Source organism: Crinia signifera, chromosome 2 (genome assembly GCF_055691185.1).
Source record: "Crinia signifera chromosome 2, ASM5569118v1, whole genome shotgun sequence".
Classification (NCBI taxonomy): Eukaryota; Metazoa; Chordata; class Amphibia; order Anura; family Myobatrachidae; genus Crinia; species Crinia signifera.
Genome location: NC_139218.1, coordinates 382,076,122 through 382,095,297, shown reverse-complemented (window position 1 = coordinate 382,095,297; position 19,176 = coordinate 382,076,122). Strand labels below are relative to the sequence as shown.

The 19,176-nt window shown below is 47.0% G+C and overlaps 1 protein-coding gene across 1 annotated transcript in view; it reads left to right on the top strand.

Moving 5' to 3' along the window:
• The window catches only part of NOX4 (NADPH oxidase 4), a 193,541-nt gene that overhangs the window by 75,717 nt on the left and 98,648 nt on the right, over nt 1-19,176 (top strand). Inside the window, exon 12 of the mRNA XM_083170172.1 lies at nt 9,614-9,674. Within this exon, the coding sequence (XP_083026298.1) occupies nt 9,614-9,674 (61 nt within the window). The remainder of the gene's footprint in view (nt 1-9,613; nt 9,675-19,176) is intronic.

Genomic DNA, 19,176 nt, shown 5'->3' with positions numbered 1-19,176 from the left:
GTTCTCCTTGTGTCTACATTCCTCCTGGTGCCTCTGGTCCCCCTCAGTCCTCAGGGCTGCACTCTTCCTGGTGTCTTCGGTTCTCCTTGTGGCTACATTCCTCCTGGTGCCTTTGGTCCTCCTCGGGTGCTGCACTCTTCCGGGTGGCTTTGGTTCTCCTTGTGGCTACATTCCTCCTGGTGCCTCTGGTCCTCCTCGGGGCTGCACTCTTCCTGGTGTCTTCGGTTCTCCTTGTGGCTACATTCCTCCTGGTGCCTCTGGTCCTCCTCAGGGCTGCACTCTTCCTGGTGTCTTCGGTTCTCCTTGTGGCTACATTCCTCCTGGTGCCTTTGGTCCTCCTCAGGGCTGCACTCTTCCTGGTGTCTTCGGTTCTCCTTGTGGCTACATTCCTCCTGGTGCCTCTGGTCCTCCTCGGGGCTGCACTCTTCCTGGAGTCTTTGGTCCTCCTTGTGGCTATATTCCTCCTGGTGCCTCTGGTCCTCCTCGGGGCTGCACTCTTCCTGGTGTCTTCGGTTCTCCTTGTGGCTACATTCCTCCTGGTGTCTTTGATCCTCCTCGGGTGCTGCACTCTTCCTGGTATCTTTGGTTCTCCTTGTGGCTACATTCCTCCTGGTGCCTCTGGTCCTCCTCGGGGCTGCACTCTTCCTGGTGTCTTCGGTTCTCCTTGTGGCTACATTCCTCCTGGTGCCTCTGGTCCTCCTCAGGGCTGCACTCTTCCTGGTGTCTTCGGTTCTCCTTGTGGCTACATTCCTCCTGGTGCCTTTGGTCCTCCTCAGGGCTGCACTCTTCCTGGTGTCTTCGGTTCTCCTTGTGGCTACATTCCTCCTGGTGCCTCTGGTCCTCCTCGGGGCTGCACTCTTCCTGGAGTCTTTGGTCCTCCTTGTGGCTACATTCCTCCTGGTGCCTCTGGTCCTCCTCAGGGCTGCACTCTTCCTGGTGTCTTCGGTTCTCCTTGTGGCTACATTCCTCCTGGTGTCTTTGATCCTCCTCGGGTGCTGCACTCTTCCTGGTATCTTTGGTTCTCCTTGTGGCTACATTCCTCCTGGTGCCTCTGGTCCCCCTTAGGGCTGCACTCTTCCTGGTATCTTTGGTTCTCCTTGTGTCTACATTCCTCCTGGTGCCTCTGGTCCCCCTCGGTCCTCAGGGCTGCACTCTTCCTGGTGTCTTCGGTTCTCCTTGTGGCTACATTCCTCCTGGTGCCTTTGGTCCTCCTCGGGTGCTGCACTCTTCCTGGTATCTTTGGTTCTCCTTGTGGCTACATTCCTCCTGGTGCCTCTGGTCCTCCTCAGGGCTGCACTCTTCCTGGTGTCTTTGGTCCTCCTTGTGTCTACATTCCTCCTGGTGCCTCTGGTCCCGCTCGGTCCTCGGGGCTGCACTCTTCCTGGTGTCTTCGGTCCTCCTGGTCCTCTTGGTATTTGCTTTATGATTGGATACTGTGTGGTGACTCTTATTTAGTTCTTTGTTTTCTTCTTTTTTTTGTTCTGGTGTCTGTATGTGATGTGAATTTGCACTTTAACTGGATGATAAAGAGAAATCTTTTATGCAATATAAAGTATGCAACAGCTACAAACCGCATCTTTCTGTTCACAACTGTGTGAATTGTACCTGGCAGCTGTATTCCTTCTAGTGCCTCTGGTCCTCCTCTGGGCTGCACTCTTCCTGGTGTCTTTGGTTCTCCTTGTGGCTACATTCCTCCTGGTGCCTCTGGTCCTTCTCAGGGCTGCACTCTTCCTGGTGTCTTCGGTTCTCCTTGTGGCTACATTCCTCCTGGTGCCTTTGGTCCTCCTCGGGTGCTGCACTCTTCCTGGTGGCTTTGGTTCTCCTTGTGGCTACATTCCTCCTGGTGCCTCTGGTCCTCCTCAGGGCTGCACTCTTCCTGGTGTCTTCGGTTCTCCTTGTGGCTACATTCCTCCTGTTGCCTCTGGTCCTCCTCGGGGCTGCACTCTTCCTGGTGTCTTTGGTCCTCCTTGTGTCTATATTCCTCCTGGTGCCTCTGGTCCTCCTCGGGGCTGCACTCTTCCTGGTGTCTTCTGTTCTCCTTGTGGCTACATTCCTCCTGGTGCCTCTGGTCCTCCTCAGGGCTGCACTCTTCCTGGTGTCTTCGGTTCTCCTTGTGGCTACATTCCTCCTGGTGCCTTTGGTCCTCCTCGGGTGCTGCACTCTTCCTGGTATCTTTGGTTCTCCTTGTGGCTACATTCCTCCTGGTGCCTCTGGTCCCCCTCAGGGCTGCACTCTTCCTGGTATCTTTGGTTCTCCTTGTGTCTACATTCCTCCTGGTGCCTCTGGTCCCCCTCAGTCCTCAGGGCTGCACTCTTCCTGGTGTCTTCGGTTCTCCTTGTGGCTACATTCCTCCTGGTGCCTTTGGTCCTCCTCGGGTGCTGCACTCTTCCTGGTATCTTTGGTTCTCCTTGTGGCTACATTCCTCCTGGTGCCTCTGGTCCTCCTCAGGGCTGCACTCTTCCTGGTGTCTTTGGTCCTCCTTGTGTCTACATTCCTCCTGTTGCCTCTGGTCCCCCTCGGTCCTCGGGCTGCACTCTTCCTGGTGTCTTCGGTCCTCCTGGTCCTCCTGGTATTTGCTTTATGATTGGATATTGTGTGGTGACTCTTATTTAGTTCTTTGTTTTCTTCTTTTTTTTGTTCTGGTGTCTGTATGTGATGTGAATTTGCACTTTAACTGGATGATAAAGAGAAATCTGTTATGCAGTATACAGTATGCAACAGCTACAAACCGCATCTTTCTGTTCACAACTGTGTGAATTGTACCTGGCAGCTGTATTCCTCCTGGTGCCTCTGGTCCCCCTCGGGGCTGCACTCTTCCTGGTATCTTTGGTTCTCCTTGGGGCTACATTCCTCCTGGTGCCTCTGGTCCTCCTCGGGGCTGCACTCTTCCTGGTGTCTTTGGTCCTCCTTGTGTCTACATTCCTCCTGGTGCCTCTGGTCCCCCTCGGTCCTCGGGGCTGCACTCTTCCTGGTGTCTTCGGTTCTCCTTGTTGGCTACATTCCTCCTGGTGCCCTGGTCCTCCTTGGGTGCTGCACTCTTCCTGGTGTCTTCGGTTCTCCTTGTGGCTACATTCCTCCTGGTGCCTCTGGTTCTCCTCGGGGCTGCACTCTTCCTGGAGTCTTTGGTCCTCCTTTTGGCTACATTCCTCCTGGTGCCTCTGGTCCTCCTCGGGCACTGCACTCTTCCTGGTGGCTTTGGTTCTCCTTGTTGCTACATTCCTCCTGGTGCCTCTGGTTCTCCTCAGGGCTGCACTCTTCCTGGTGTCTTTGGTCCTCTTTGTGGCTACATTCCTCCTGGTGCCTCTGGTCCTCCTCGGGTGCTGCTCTCTCCCTGGTGGCTTTGGTTCTCCTTGTGGCTACATTCCTCCTGGTGCCTCTGGTTCTCCTCAGGGCTGCACTCTTCCTGGTGTCTTTGGTCCTCTTTGTGGCTACATTCCTCCTGGTGCCTCTGGTCCTCCTCGGGTGCTGCACTCTCCCTGGTGGCTTTGGTTCTCCTTGTGGCTACATTCCTCCTGGTGCCTCTGGTCCTCCTTGGGTGCTGCCCTCTTCCAGGTGGCTTTGGTTTTCCTTGTGGTTACATTCCTCCTGGTGCATCTGGTCCTTCTCAGGGTGCTGCACTCTTCCTGGTATCTTTGGTTCTCCTTGTGGCTACATTCCTTCTGGTGCCTCTGGTCCTCCACGGGGCTGCACTCTTCCTGGTATCTTTGGTTCTCCTTGTGGCTACATTGCTCCTGGTGCCTCTGGTCCTCCTCAGGTGCTGCACTCTTCCTGGTATCTTTGGTTCTCCTTGTGGCTACATTCCTCCTGGTGCCTCTGGTCCTCCTCGGGGCTGCACTCTTCCTGGTATCTTTGGGTCTCCTTGTGTCTACATTCCTCCTGGTGCCTCTGGTCCTCCTCGGGGCTGCACTCTTCCTGGTATCTTTGGTTCTCCTTGTGGCTACATTGCTCCTGGTGCTTCTGGTCCTCCTGGTATTTTTGGTTCTCATTGTGACTATATTCCTCAAGTTTCTCTTGTCCTCTTTGGGCTTCACTCTTCCTGGTGTCTTTGGTTTCCTGGTGGCTACTGACCATTCCTCCTGCAGACTCTACTCTTCCTGGTGTCTTTGGTTCTCCTTATGGCTACATTCCTCCTGGTCCTCCTTAGTGCTGTACTCTTTTTGGTGTCTTTGCTTCTCATTGTGACTGTCGGTGAATCATACCACACCCGTGGCGGGTGCCGGACGGGGTCCCGACAGTCGGGATCCCGACAGTCATTAACCCGACGTTGGGATCCCGACTGTTAAAACACAGACGCCCGGGTTCCCGACGGCCGTCGGCTATTTTCCCTCGTGCGGGTCCACGACCCCCATAGAGGGAGAATAAAATAGGTGGCGAGCGCAGCGAGCCCGCAAGGGGCTTTGTTGTGCTGGCCACGCAGTCTGAGACCAGGCAGTCGGGATCCCGACGTCGGGTTAATGACTGTCGGGATCCCGACTATCGATGAATCATACCACACCCATTGTGGCTACATTCCACCTGGAGCTTCTGATCCTTCTGGTTTTTTTTATCTTCCTTATATCTCTGGTCCTACTTGAGGTTTGGCTTTATCCTGGGAGCTGTGCTTCTTTTGGTTTCTCTGGGCCTCATGGGATAGTGCTTCTTCCAGATGGCTGAGGATACTAATTCCATCTATCTATACTGAAGACCTCAGGATTTTATACCGAAAGCAGGACAAACTAGGCCGTGCACCAGTTATCATACCTCCCACAATCTGTACATTTGCTCTCCCAAATGCTGTGTGCAGATGATGTCAGCAGCCCAGACAGCCCTACATGGCCAATCAGCTCCTTGACCCGATTCTAAAAACCTAGGTGGCACCATTCAGCTATTAACCCGGCCGCGGGCACAGGTTGCAAGTACCGGGAATAACCCTGCTCTATTGATAGGTGACAGATCCAGGACAGTCCACCTGGGTCTGTTCCTTTCATACAAGCCAAAAAGCCAAAACCAGGAGATAAAGCCCTGTCTAAAAGGGGTATTAATTATTTTTGAGCAGAGCTGCGTTATATTTAATGATCCAGGAGCTGATTCTTATAATAATTATGACCGTGGCAGTTGAACGGTTGCTGGCCTTAACACAAGGTAGCAATACAGGCTTCTGTGGCTGCCCGCATGTACAGCCACACTGAGTGTAATGTAGGGTGCACACCAGAACGATTTGGCCCCAAAACACCCAATTTCGATACAATCCTCAACCGATTGTATGTAAAGTGGGCATGTTAGCAGGTAGGATCTGGAAACGACCATTCAGCTGGGTACAGGTCCTGATTGGATTCAGATCGTATACAGATTGTGTTCCGATCGTACGATTGTCTTATGATCTGCATCGTTCTGGTGTGTACCCACAACCAGGCTCTTATTATGCCAATGTGCTACAAAACACGCAGCACTGTGTACTTATGCTCCTATAGAAGTGCCCTCATACACCTGGCATCTTTACACCATACAGCACAGGACTCCTGGCCCGACTGAGACGATCCGCGATGATTAGGTTACTTTCAATATTGCTTGGACCGAGTCGTCCAGGACCTGTGCAACGAGAGGGGGCTATTTGGTGTGAATTGAGAGACTGTATAACAGGACACATCTGTACACTTCAGTTTCCAAATATGGTCGAATAATGACATTCATTCTAGCACCCTGCAACTTCCAAAATCCACTCAGTTTTTTCTTCCCTGCCTGGGGTTTTGCTCTCTGCTGTGGTGCTCTAGCACAGTTTGGTCTGTATTTCAGCACTGCTATACAGACTAGACCTGTGCTAGAAGTTGCATGGTGCTAGAATGGCCACTGAATATATAGAACATTGCATTTTCGGTCTTGATGACTTCTACAGGGTGGGTCACCCGATCCAGTGCTATAAATATCCCGGTCGAAGTGGTACTAAAAGTCACTAAAAAAAATGAGCGATCTGATATATAAATGCAAACAGCTGCTGTTCGGTTCCTAGGCAATTTGCATAATCAAACACACGCTAATTGCAAGAGGCCTTGATTTAAAAGCTACTTGATATATATTCTGTCCGTGTTTCCTTTTAGAGATGGAGAAACTGCCATTTCAGATGTCTCCTGCTTAAGATTAGTCTGCGCCCCCCCATCAGAAATACATGTTGTACATATCAAATATTTCTCCTCATTAAAAAAGAATTACGCAGAGATCTGCAGATGCTGAAGAGAATTTTATTAGTTTCCGGTCAGATGCTGCACTGTAATCGGTGTTTATTTAATTTTTGTTTTTCTTTAATAATGGGCAAACAAATAGCAGATTTGTACTGCAAACACGTATTTCGATATTTGATTTCCAAACGGACCAATGAAAGCAGAAGTCTAGATTTTTTTTTTCATTGCCAAACTTTATCTCATATTTATTTTTATTAGATTTGTGTCCGTATTGTACAGTAGCTGTGTAAATGTGTTGCAGTAGCTCTTGGAGGAATGGGGCAGATGTATTAAGCTTGGAGAGGAGATAAAGTGGGAGGAGATAACACACCAGCCAATTAACTCTTAACTTAAATTTTTCAAACACAGCTGATGGGCTGGTGCCTTATCACCTTCGACTTTATCTCCACTTTGAGCCGTATTCAATGACCTGAAGAGCCGATAGCTTGCTGTCAGGGTATTCAATGAATCTGGTTCACTCGCCATTTGCCTCCTCGCCTTATCCCTGAGGCGAGGTGGAAACGGCGAGTGGGGACATTAAAATGGCGAGGCTTGCCACAAAATACGTCTGACTTGCTGCATTTGCGGCAAACCTCGCCATTTAAGTGGATGGCTTATTTTTGGCAAGGAACGTACAAAACCCCTTGCCGTTGGCATTAAATACCACTCTTTGGGCCAGATTCTCTAAGCTTCAAAAGTGATAAAATGGAGAGTGATAAACAGCCAGCCAATCAGCTCCTGTCTGACATTTTTCAAACACAGCCTGTGACATGGCAGGTAGGAGCTGATTGGCTGGCTGTTTATCACTCTCCATTTTATCACTTTTGAAGCTTAGAGTATCTGGCCCTATATCTCCACTTTATCTCTTCACCAGACCGTACTACTGCCATTGGTTAGTCACTTCGCTGCATCGACCAATAGGAAGATGAAGGCGGCAATGGAGATACATATCACCACCATTACATTAGCATGGAGTAGGAATGTGAAAGTCCCCCCTCTTTATGCACACTGGGACATAGGGAGAGGGGGGATAATGGGTGTGGCTTGGAAGGTCTACATTGTCTATGTAGACAGTCCATAGGTCAACAACAAAAAGTCAACACAGACAAAAGGTTGACATGCATTAGGTCGGCAGGTCCAAAAGTTCAACACAAGCAAAATGTCGACGTGGGAAAATTTCAACACATGAAAAGCTCAACATGAGTTTTCAGGTCGTTTTTTTCATGTCACAGCCGACACCTGCTGACACTTGGTCGGCACACTTTACCATCCACGTGGACTACAACTGGAAATGGTAAAGTATGAAAAAGTCCCAAAAATGGAATAATGTTTGAAAAATGATGTCGACCATTGTCACGTCAGCCTTTTCTTAATGTTGCCCTAGTGCGTATCAACCTTTTTTGTGTCGACCTATTGGCTGTCTACTTTTCAACCGCTTCCCTGGAATAGTTGCCCAGACTTGTTGGATGGGCCCGGGTCCTCTGCACACTACCAACATGTCTGGGAGACTCATTTGTAGGCTAAAGTAGCACCCAGTGTGACCCCGTAGTATACCAGGTTATTGGTGATACAGTATATTGAAAAGGGACAAAGATTCGTATGTAACTGCATACTTGCTTATACGCTTGCCGAATCTCCCTGAATATCGGGGAGACTTCCCGATATACTGGTGATCTCCCTGACTCCCTGAAGAATCAAAAAAATCTCCCCAAGGTCGGACCGGTACAACACAGTGATGACATCATGACTCTCCGTTATGAAGGAACACTACTAAGAATGTGTGCTACAATAATATGGTTGCCTTTCACCTGTACACTGATGGTTTAAGGCTGAACTGTCGCTATACATTTTATATGGGCCGAACTACTGTATATAACTATTTTAGGTATAATTTACATTAAGAGGATTTTCGGTCATGTCCCAGCCTGAGCAATACACAACCTCTATCTTGCTGCGGACATAAGTATGGCTTACCCGCTACCCCTGAAGTGCTTGGTGCTTGTAAAAAAGTATGCTTTAGCTTGCTCCGATCCATAGCCAGTAATACTCTACCCAGTGCCGGAACTAGGTAGGAGCTGAGTTGAGCATCCTGTCGCCCCTCACAAATCCTCTAAGCTATGTACTATTCATTTATATTCTATCTGATCCTAGAAAACAAGGAGAATTATTAACACAAGCTCAGTGACCCCTAGCAGCCAATGAGATCCTTGCTTCCATGACTAGAACTCGACCTGTTAAAGTGCATAGCTGTTTGGTTGCTATGGTTACTGCTTCAGTCAATACTGCATCTGTGTTACTAAATACCTTGCATCGCCTGCTGTGCGTACAAATAATCGTGTCTTTGATTTACCTGTAATCTCTGTTTTAAAGGGGAAGTGAAAGGTTTGAGTATTTTAATATTGTACATATGGTTTCAAACAACTCTCTGATGTCCGAACCTAAGCAGTTCTGTGTAATACGAAACTAAATTTCAGGAGTTGTTTATTGCACGCTTCCATATTTCAGGGAAAATCTATCGTACATACCCTGGTCTTTACTTTAACCCTCTTAGTGCCGACATCTCTGTGTAAAAATGCCAGCGCCGCTCACATTTGTGATATAAATTCAAATAGAAAAATGTTGTGTAAAAAAAAATGACCAAATAAACATATTTATTGATCATAATATAGACCTATAATTTACCTTATATAGGAAATATAATCTTTTTTTGGTACTTGTGTAGTTTCAAGGCGGCACTGCCTGCGGATCGCATCATATGATTTGCATACGATCAGCCCGAAGCGTTGTGAGCGGACGCAGTACGTGTCCTCTCAACCTGTTCATACCCCCACTATCCACGTCGGCGTGGAGTTGATTTTATAAAGTGTGGCGAACGCAGCGAGCCACCGATCCCGAAATGTGGCGAGTAGATGCGGAAAAACAAGGCTGAGCGCAGCGGATTACTTGACTTGTATTACATGTATTACTTGACGTGCATTCCACGTCCCCTCGCGGGGCTCGCTTCGCTTGCCGCGCTTCGGGCTTATTTTCCACGCCCCCTCGCGGTGCTCGCCACGCTTTGGGCTCGTTGGCTCGTTGCGTTCGCCACACTTCATATAGTCAACTCCATGCCGACGCGGATAGTGGGGGTATGAACAGGTCGGAAGGACGCGTACTGCGTTCCCTTGCGGGGCTCACCGTGCTTCGGGCTGACGTGAATTGTGGGGGATGTGCTAAATCGCATCGTATGCAAATCGATTTGCACTCAAAGGATTAGGGGGTGTTTTGGCAGACAGATCATCATGGCTGTTCCCTATACACAAGCATGGAGTTTTTAAAATAATTTGGATGTTGTATTTTGCTTATATAAGTTTGATTTATTTTAACACGAAATGACTCCGTTGTTACGTAACGTTGATTTGAGTGTATTCACTTTTTAGTGCCCCTCAGAGACCAAAGCTACGTTCTCCGTCCACATCAAGGTAGTGGGAGACTGGACAGGTATGTACCGCAGAAATGCTGATTTTGTCTATTTCCTACCAGTTCAGTATCTGAGCATGTGGGGCTGCCGTAGACTCTGGTAATTGAAGGGTTAACAAAAAGGCATTTTGCAAAGACCAATCACATACAATGTATCAGTCAGCAGAGAAGATTATTAACTGTATTTCGATACTGCGTAATACTTCAATAATTGAAATGCAACTGTCATCCTGTACTCGTTTGTATTCAAGCTTATTGTGCAGCTCGGGTCAGAGGCTGTATGCTGTAACGAGAGATGTGCGCAGCCCCAGAGTTGTGGTTCTAGCTCGTTATCATGTTTTGGTTTTTGTAGACAACCCTGGGGTGTTTTGGTTCAGATTCGGGACCTGATGGGTAACGCAATTCTCAAGTATCGTCTGGAAGAGATCCGCTCTGTACAGAGTTCCCCACTGTCGCTGCCTGGATGGCAGGCGGTGGTGTTGAGAGAGTAGGAAGGAGGCCGAGGGAGGTCCAGGTTCCTAGATATGGGGATGTGTCATCCCCTTTTTGTAGGAGAATAGAGACAAGGGTCTGTGTATCACCATGTAGACCGTCTGGCCTCGCAGTCCCCATTTAAGCTGGCCAGCTGCGCAAGCTGAGGCTTACTCATCTGGCCTTCTGCTTGGAACATCTCGACCAATGGTCATGATGTTGTATTCAGCTACATGCAGGAGGCTTCTCTTCGACTGAGACATCTCCTGCATACAGTATTCCTCCAAAAAGCCAGATGGAAATTCACTACTGCTTGTATGCAGTACTGAAATTCTCTTTACCATGGCCTCTGGTTTTTGGTTCCGTAAAATATCTGAATTCTAAACTGTGGGAAGATCCAATCTAGGGTTAGTTTTGGATCACATCTCCTCCAGAGAACTAGACCGGATTTTGGTTCAATTCGGACCCTCACAATTCGTGTCCATTCAGATTTCTGGAGAACGTACCACTAGCTGTAATACATTATGGGTCTGATTCAGAACTGGTTGCAGTTTTGCATCACCGCCGCCCCCATTGGAACTTAAACTGTGATCGGAAGAAACAGATCTCGATTTTCTGAGATATTTTCGATTTTCTGAGATATGTGGCGGCGCTTGAATCAGACCCGATCGTTCGGATGGGAATTCGCAGCCCGAGCAATTATCGAACAGCGCAAGCCGTCCGTGCGAACACAGCCAGTGATGGCTAGCCATCGCTGGTTGTTTGCAAGTTGAGTCATTTGCATGCCACCGTTTTTTGGGAGTGCACCAGCGGCATCCTTTTCCCGATCGGCAAAAAGGGGGCATGTCCGCGTAATTGGCCGTGGATTGTTGAGGTTCGGCCGTGATTGGGACAATTCCCCGCTGTTATCAACAAAAGGGCCTGGCAGCTTTTACAGTCGGGCCCTTTCTGTCGATCTGCCTCTTCTATTCGGACGGGCAAGACCGCATTGAATAGGCGCCCTCCGCTATTTCCCCAGTTGGAAATAGCTGCGGGGATTGTCTTTTATTTCACAATATTTTCTACGTATGTACTTTAAATAACGGACGGGTGATTTTGTGGTGAAAATTCGCACAAATCAGTCAGTTATTGCGGCATAACTGCCCATTTTCCATATGTTCTGGCTATACGTTCTTGAAATGACGCAGTAATTTTAAAAGTACAATGCCATAAATAACGTGCAGTGTGCCCTCCACCCAAACAAATTATGTTTAATCCATTCACATCCTGTAATAACCTACATTTACAGTAATACACATAACCTACAAATGCTCCCAAAGGTAGAATGCAATATGGGGCTGTGGGTATATTGTGTGGACGAACGTCATTGTGTGAATGCTGCTGGAAGAAGATCAGTTTGATATTGGGAGTTTTTTTGTGTTTACTGTCCGTGGAAATCAATGGGGTAACAATGACAGTGCAGCCCAAGCGGTGGTGTATGGGAGCTGGCACTGTGGGGGGGGGGGGGGGGGGGCACATGGTCTCTGCAGATTCCAATGGATCTTGCTGTCTGTATGGAATCAGCTGAAAATGTCCCTATAAAAATGGCCGCCGCCTTGGAGGAGGGAGATGCTAGAGGTCCTACTGGCTAGTGTATATCGCTAACTGGAAGTTACCAATTGGGGATATATATGAGCATGCAACCCCTGGCAATGAGCATGAAGCTCCTGACAACAAGCATTTAAGAAAAACAATTATAAAAAATGTATTGGGTGGGCGACAGAAATATTTTTTGCCAGGGGGGCACAACATTTCTAGTTCCGCCACTGATGGAAAATATATTGTGCATTGTGATAATTGCCCTGTCCTGCTGCATGAGCACATCTACAGAAATGTTGTCATTGAGATCTAGGCTGAGTGTACACCCCCTGAGAAGGCCGTGGTGAATTTCCCATTAGAGCACTGTTGCACGTGCCTAGGTACGGCGATTGCGGGGAGGCGGGTATGGCACTGGGATGCTTAATACTGTCAGCCTGGGATTACCGGTAACTGCAAAGTATTTCCACTGTACTGAACCCTATGGCGTCTTGAATGGAGTGTAAATCCTGCTTAGTGAATATGCATACATAATTAAAATTTAAACAAAATGCTATAGTTGTTTTGTTTTTTTAATTGGCATTCATGATTCAAGTGAATTTGTCAAAATAGGTGTTGATATTGCCAAGAAAACATTTCTATCCATCATAATGACCTTTAATGCTTACCTTTATATAGGAAAAATAATCTTTTTTTTGCACAACATTTTTTTTATTTGAATTTATATAACAAATGTGAGCGACGCTGGCCGATATGTTGCCCATCTCTCACAAAGATGTTGCCACTCAAAGGGTTAAATCTAATTAATAATAGAATTAGACAGAGTGGGGCAGCCGTTACTGTTGCGCCCAAGGGGGGCACCATGACCCCTAAATCCGCTCCTGTGGGCCGGTGGATATCATTGCACGTTGCTCTGTTTTTTCTTGTCTCCCCTATTATACCCCTTTCACATTGCACTTTTAAAACGGTATATTGCCGTTTTTTCCCATTTTAAAACGTTTAAGGCTGCAATGTGAAAGTGCCAAAGTTGATTTACCGGTTAAAGATAACCGGTATTTCAACACGGTTAAAAAGCAGAGTCCTACACGTTTTAAAGCCGTTTTTTAGGCAGTGTGAATGGCTCTATTTCAATGGCTTGAAACGTGTCCCTTGGGGGTTAAACGGGTTGAATGTTTGAATGGTATTAAATGATTTTTAACCCCTTCCCGACATTTGACGTACATTTACGTCATGGCCGGGAGGTACTTCCCGACACATGGCATAAATGTACGTCATGACTTTAAACTGTCACTGCGTCTCGAGACGCAGTGACAGAGGGACGATGTCTGCTGTCCCTGACAGCAGACATGTCCCTGCATGCCCAGGGGGGGCTGCGATGCCGCCCCCCCGTCGGCGATCGCTGTGATTGGCTGTTCAGTGTGAACAGCCATTCACAGCGTTTTCCTGTGTTACCAGCGAATCAGACGCTCGGTAACACAGGTGTCAATCACCGCCGGGCGTCAGGGGGCATGAGGGGGTCATCGGTGACGATGACACCTCACCCCACCCTCACCCCACCTGCCCCCAAGGCTGTGATTGGTCCGTGGGACCCACGGACCAATCACAGCCAAGGCGCGACATTTAAACTAACGGTGACTGCGCTGCAGACGCCATTCCGGTCTGGAATAGCGTGCAGAACGGTCACCGTGCCTGTCTGCCGTGAATACCGACCTGATCCTTGCTAATACTTACCTGATCCTTGCAAATACCTTACCTGATCACCTGCTCACTGCTTGTAGCGTGCTGGATGCTTCCTGGATCTGACTTCTTGTGACTTCCTGCTGCTGCTGCAGTGTGATAGAGAGATAGAGAGATAGAGAGAGAGATAGAGAGAGATAGAGAGAGATAGAGAGATAGTGACAGAGAGAGCTATATTTTGTGTCTGCTACCCCCCCTTTTTGGGGGTGCAGGGGTTTTCTATATATAAATAACTGTCAGTGCTGCTGCTGCAGTGTCATACAGTGATAGATAGTGATAGATAGTGATAGATAGTGAGAGGTAGAGAGATAGAGAGATTTGTGTCTGCTACCCCCCCTTTTTGGGGGTGCAGGGGTTTTATTTTATATATATAACTGTCAGTGCTGCTGCTGCAGTGTCATAGAGTGATAGATAGTGATAGATAGTGAGAGATAGAGAGATAGAGAGAGATAGTGACAGAGAGTGATAGAGAGTGTATATTTTGTGTCTGCTACCCCCCCTTTTTGGGGGTGCAGTTTTTTTTTTATACATATAACTGTCAGTGCTGCTGCTGCAGTGTCCTAGAGTGATAGATAGTGAGAGATAGTGAGAGATAGAGAGAGATAGTGACAGAGAGTGATAGAGAGTGTATATTCTGTGTCTGCTACCCCCCCTTTTGCGCTGATCAGTATAACTGTGCTGATCAGCAACTTTTTGGGGGCGCAGAGGTTTTTTTTTTTTATATATACCTGTCAGTTGCTGCCAGTTGCACTGTCAGTTGCACCAAAGGTTGTGCACCTGCTGTCACTCACTGGTAATCAGTGTCGCATCACTGATCACCTTTTTTTTTTTTGTGAGTGCTGTGGGGTCTTTTTTTCATTTTTTTTTTACACACACTGTGATTTTGTAGGTGTCCTGTGGCCACTGTGCGCCGATCAGTGACGTACATCACTGATCAGCTTTTTCGGCACAGGGTTGATCTATTTTTTTTTTTTTTTTATCAAATTCCTGTTGCCTTTGAGCGCTGTTCAGTGACGGACGTTACTGACCAACATCTGTGCTCAATTTTTGGCGCAGGACCTTTTTTTTTTTTTTTTAACCCCTTCAATTTTTTATTTTTAACCCCTTCATTTTTTTATTTTTAACCCCTTCATTTTTTTTTTTTTTATTGGTATAAAGTATTTTTTTTTTTCTGCACTACATACACACTACACACTACATACCCCCCGGGTTGAAATAAAGTTTGTACCCCCCCCTACACTATACACGTGTTGAAACATTTCACTACCAGTAACACAAAAATAAAAATGGCATTCCAAATGTCATCCCAAATGTCATCCCAAATGTCATCCCAGTCATCCAGAAGAATGTATTCAGCGGAGGAGGCATATGCCATGCTTGCCTCTGACTCTGACACAGCCAGTGAGGGAAGCGGGGAATTTGAAGGATTCGTCTTAAGCTCCTCTTCCTCCTCTGGTGATGAGGGACCCCCTCAAAGACGCCCCCGTAGAGCAGCTGAGACCCCCCCCCCAATAATTGATCTCGTATGGACCCCACCACCAGACAATTTTGAGCCCCAGGTTCCTGAGTTTTTGGCCATGCCAGGAATCCAATTTGATTCCACAGGTCTCAGAGAAATTGACTTTTTCAAATTATTTTTCTCTGATGATTTTATAAATTTAATGGTGGACCAAACTAATTTATATGCCCAGCAGTTTATTGCTCAAAACCCCACGTCATCATTTGCTAGGTGGACCCCTGTAGATGCAGTAGAGATGATGACGTTTTGGGGTCTGGTGTTTCATATGGGCATAGTAAAAAAGCCAGAAATTAGGCAATATTGGAGTACAGATGTTCTGTACAGCACCCCATTTTACCGTATGGCCATGCCCCGGACTCGTTTTGAGACAATTCTTAAATTTATACATTACACCGATAATGCACAGTGCCCACCCAGAGATGATCCCACCTTTGACCGGCTATTCAAAGTCAGGCCGGTCATTGATCATTTCAGTGCCAAATTTGAAGAGGTGTACATCCCTGAAAAATTTATTTGTATCGACGAGTCCCTTATACATTTTAAAGGAAGGGTTAAATTCCGCCAGTACCTTCCCAGTAAGAGGGCAAGGTATGGCATAAAAATGTATAAACTGTGTGAAAGCACCTCAGGGTACACCCACAGGTTTAGGGTTTATGAAGGGAAGGATTCAAGAATTGAACCGCCAGAATGCCCCCCCTCCCTCGTAGGTGTTAGTGGGAAAATTGTCTGGGATTTAGTGCACCCCTTCCTGGATAAAGGTTATCACCTCTATGTGGATAAGTTTTACACCAGCATCCCCCTGTTTAAGGCCCTTGGTTCAAGAGGTACAGCAGCTTGCGGTACTGTGCGCAAGAACCAAAGAGGCCTCCCAAAAACGCACATTGCCCAAGTAATGAGAAGGGGTGAAAGCAGGGGAATATGCAACGAAAATATGTTGTTGGTCAAATATAAGGACAAGAGGGATGTCCTTATACTGACAACAATTCACGGAGACAGTACCACCTCCGTCCCTGTACGAGGTACCAGTACCCACACCTCCAAACCTAATTGTATCCTGGATTACAATAGGTACATGGGCGGAGTGGATCTTTCAGATCAGGTACTGAAGCCGTACAGTGCCCTGCGGAAAACAAAAATCTGGTACAAGAAGGTGGCCGTGTATATCATCCAGATGGCACTGTATAACGCTTACATGCTATTCCGTTCTACCGGCCAGAGGGGGACATTTATGCACTTTCAAGAGGAAGTCATAAAGGGCCTAATATTTGGGAACCAGCAGGCAGAGGGCCCCAGTACTTCTAATACTGGCCCCCGTATTGTACCAGGGCAGCATTTTCCTGATGAAATCCCCTCCACTGGAAAAAAGGGCAGGACACAAAAAAGGTGCAAAGTTTGCTATAAAAAGGGAATAAGAAAGCAAACTATTTTCCAGTGTGACACTTGCCCCGACAAACCCGGCCTATGTATAAAGGAGTGTTTTAAAATATACCACACATCTATGGAATATTAGGTTCATAATTTCACCGTGCTTCGGGGGTCTTGCTAATGCCACATAGCACCCACCATTCATTCCACCAGAATCTGAGCCGCAAAATCCAAAAATCACTCCTTCCCTTCTGAGTCCTGCCATGCACCCAACTGGTATTTTTTGGTCACATGTGAGGCATTGCCGTACTTGGGAGAAATTGGGGCACAGATTTTGGGGTGCTTTTTCTCCTTCATTCCTTGTGAAAATGAAAAATTTTGAGCCAGAACTGCATTTTTGTGTAAAAAAATGTAATTTTTCATGTTCACTGCCCACTTGTATCAAAATTGGTGAAACCCCTGGGGGTTTGAAATGTACACTATACCCCTAGATGAATTCCCTGAGGGGTGTAGTTTGCAAAATGGGGTCACTTGTGGGGGGGTTCCACTGTATTGGTGCTTTGGGGGTCTTGCTAATGCGACATAGCACCCACCATCATTCCACCAGAATTTGTGCTGCAAAATCCAAATATCACTCCTTCCCTTCTGAGTCCTGCCACTTTTTGGTCACACATGAGGCATTGCCGTACTCGGGAGAAATTGGGGCACAGATTTTGGGGTGCTTTGTCTCCTTCATTCCTTCTGAAAATGAAAAATTTTGAGCCAGAACTGCATTTTTGTGTAAAAAAATGTAATTTTTCATGTTCACTGCCCACTTGTATCAAAATTGGTGAAACCCCTGGGGGTTTGAAATGTACACTATACCCCTAGATGAATTCCCTGAGGGGTGTAGTTTGCAAAATGGGGTCACTTGTGGGGGGGTTCCACTGTATTGGTGCTTTGGGGGTCTTGCTAATGCGACATAGCACCCACCATCATTCCACCAGAATTTGTGCTGCAAAATCCAAATATCACTCCTTCCCTTCTGAGTCCTGCCACTTTTTGGTCACACATGAGGCATTGCCGTACTCGGGAGAAATTGGGGCACAGATTTTGGGGTGCTTTGTCTCCTTCATTCCTTCTGAAAATGAAAAATTTTGAGCCAGAACTGCATTTTTGTGTAAAAAAATGTAATTTTTCATTTTCACTGCCCACTTGTATCAAAATTGGTGAAACCCCTGGGGGTTTGAAATGTACACTATACCCCTAGATGAATTCCCTGAGGGGTGTACTTTGCAAAATGGGGTGACTTGTGGGGGGGTTCCACTGTATTGGTGCAACATAGCACCCACCATTCATTCCACCAAAATCTGTGCTGCAAAATCCAAAAATCACTCCTTCCCTTCTGAGTCCTGCCATGCACCCAACTGGTATTTTTTGGTCACATGTGAGGCATTGCCGTACTCGGGAGAAATTGGGGCACAGATTTTGGGGTGCTTTGTCTCCTTCATACCTTCTGAAAATGAAAAATTTTGAGCCAGAACTGCATTTTTGTGTAAAAAAATGTAATTTTTCATGTTCACTGCCCACTTGTATCAAAATTGGTGAAACCCCTGGGGGTTTGAAATGTACACTATACCCCTAGATGAATTCCCTGAGGGGTGTAGTTTGCAAAATGGGGTCACTTGTGGGGGGGTTCCACTGTCTTGGTGCTTGGGGGGTCTTGCTAATGCGACATAGCACCCACCAAAATTCCACCAGAATCTGAGCTGCAAAATCCAAAAATCACTCCTTCCCTTCTGAGTCCTGCCATGCACCCAAATGGTATTTTTTGGTCACATGTGAGGCATTGCCGTACTCGGGAGAAATTGGGGCACAGATTTTGGCGTGCTTTGTCTCCTTCATACCTTCTGAAAATGAAAAATTTTGAGCCAGAACTGCATTTTTGTGTAAAAAAATGTAATTTTTCATGTTCACTGCCCACTTGTATCAAAATTGGTGAAACCCCTGGGGGTTTGAAATGTACACTATACCCCTAGATGAATTCCCTGAGGGGTGTAGTTTGCAAAATGGGGTCACTTGTGGGGGGGTTCCACTGTCTTGGTGCTTGGGGGGTCTTGCTAATGCGACATAGCACCCACCAAAATTCCACCAGAATCTGAGCTGCAAAATCCAAAAATCACTCCTTCCCTTCTGAGTCCTGCCATGCACCCAAATGGTATTTTTTGGTCACATGTGAGGCATTGCCGTACTCGGGAGAAATTGGGGCACAGATTTTGGGGTGCTTTGTCTCCTTCATACCTTCTGAAAATGAAAAATTTTGAGCCAGAACTGCATTTTTGTGTAAAAAAATGTAATTTTTCATGTTCACTGCCCACTTGTATCAAAATTGGTGAAACCCCTGGGGGTTTGAAATGTACACTATACCCCTAGATGAATTCCCTGAGGGGTGTACTTTGCAAAATGGGGTGACTTGTGGGGGGGTTCCACTGTATTGGTGCAACATAGCACCCACCATTCATTCCACCAAAATCTGTGCTGCAAAATCCAAAAATCACTCCTTCCCTTCTGAGTCCTGCCATGCACCCAAATGGTATTTTTTGGTCACATGTGAGGCATTGCCGTACTCGGGAGAAATTGGGGCACAGATTTTGGGGTGCTTTGTCTCCTTCATACCTTCTGAAAATGAAAAATTTTGAGCCAGAACTGCATTTTTGTGTAAAAAAATGTAATTTTTCATGTTCACTGCCCACTTGTATCAAAATTGGTGAAACCCCTGGGGGTTTGAAATGTACACTATACCCCTAGATGAATTCCCTGAGGGGTGTAGTTTGCAAAATGGGGTCACTTGTGGGGGGGTTCCACTGTATTGGTGCT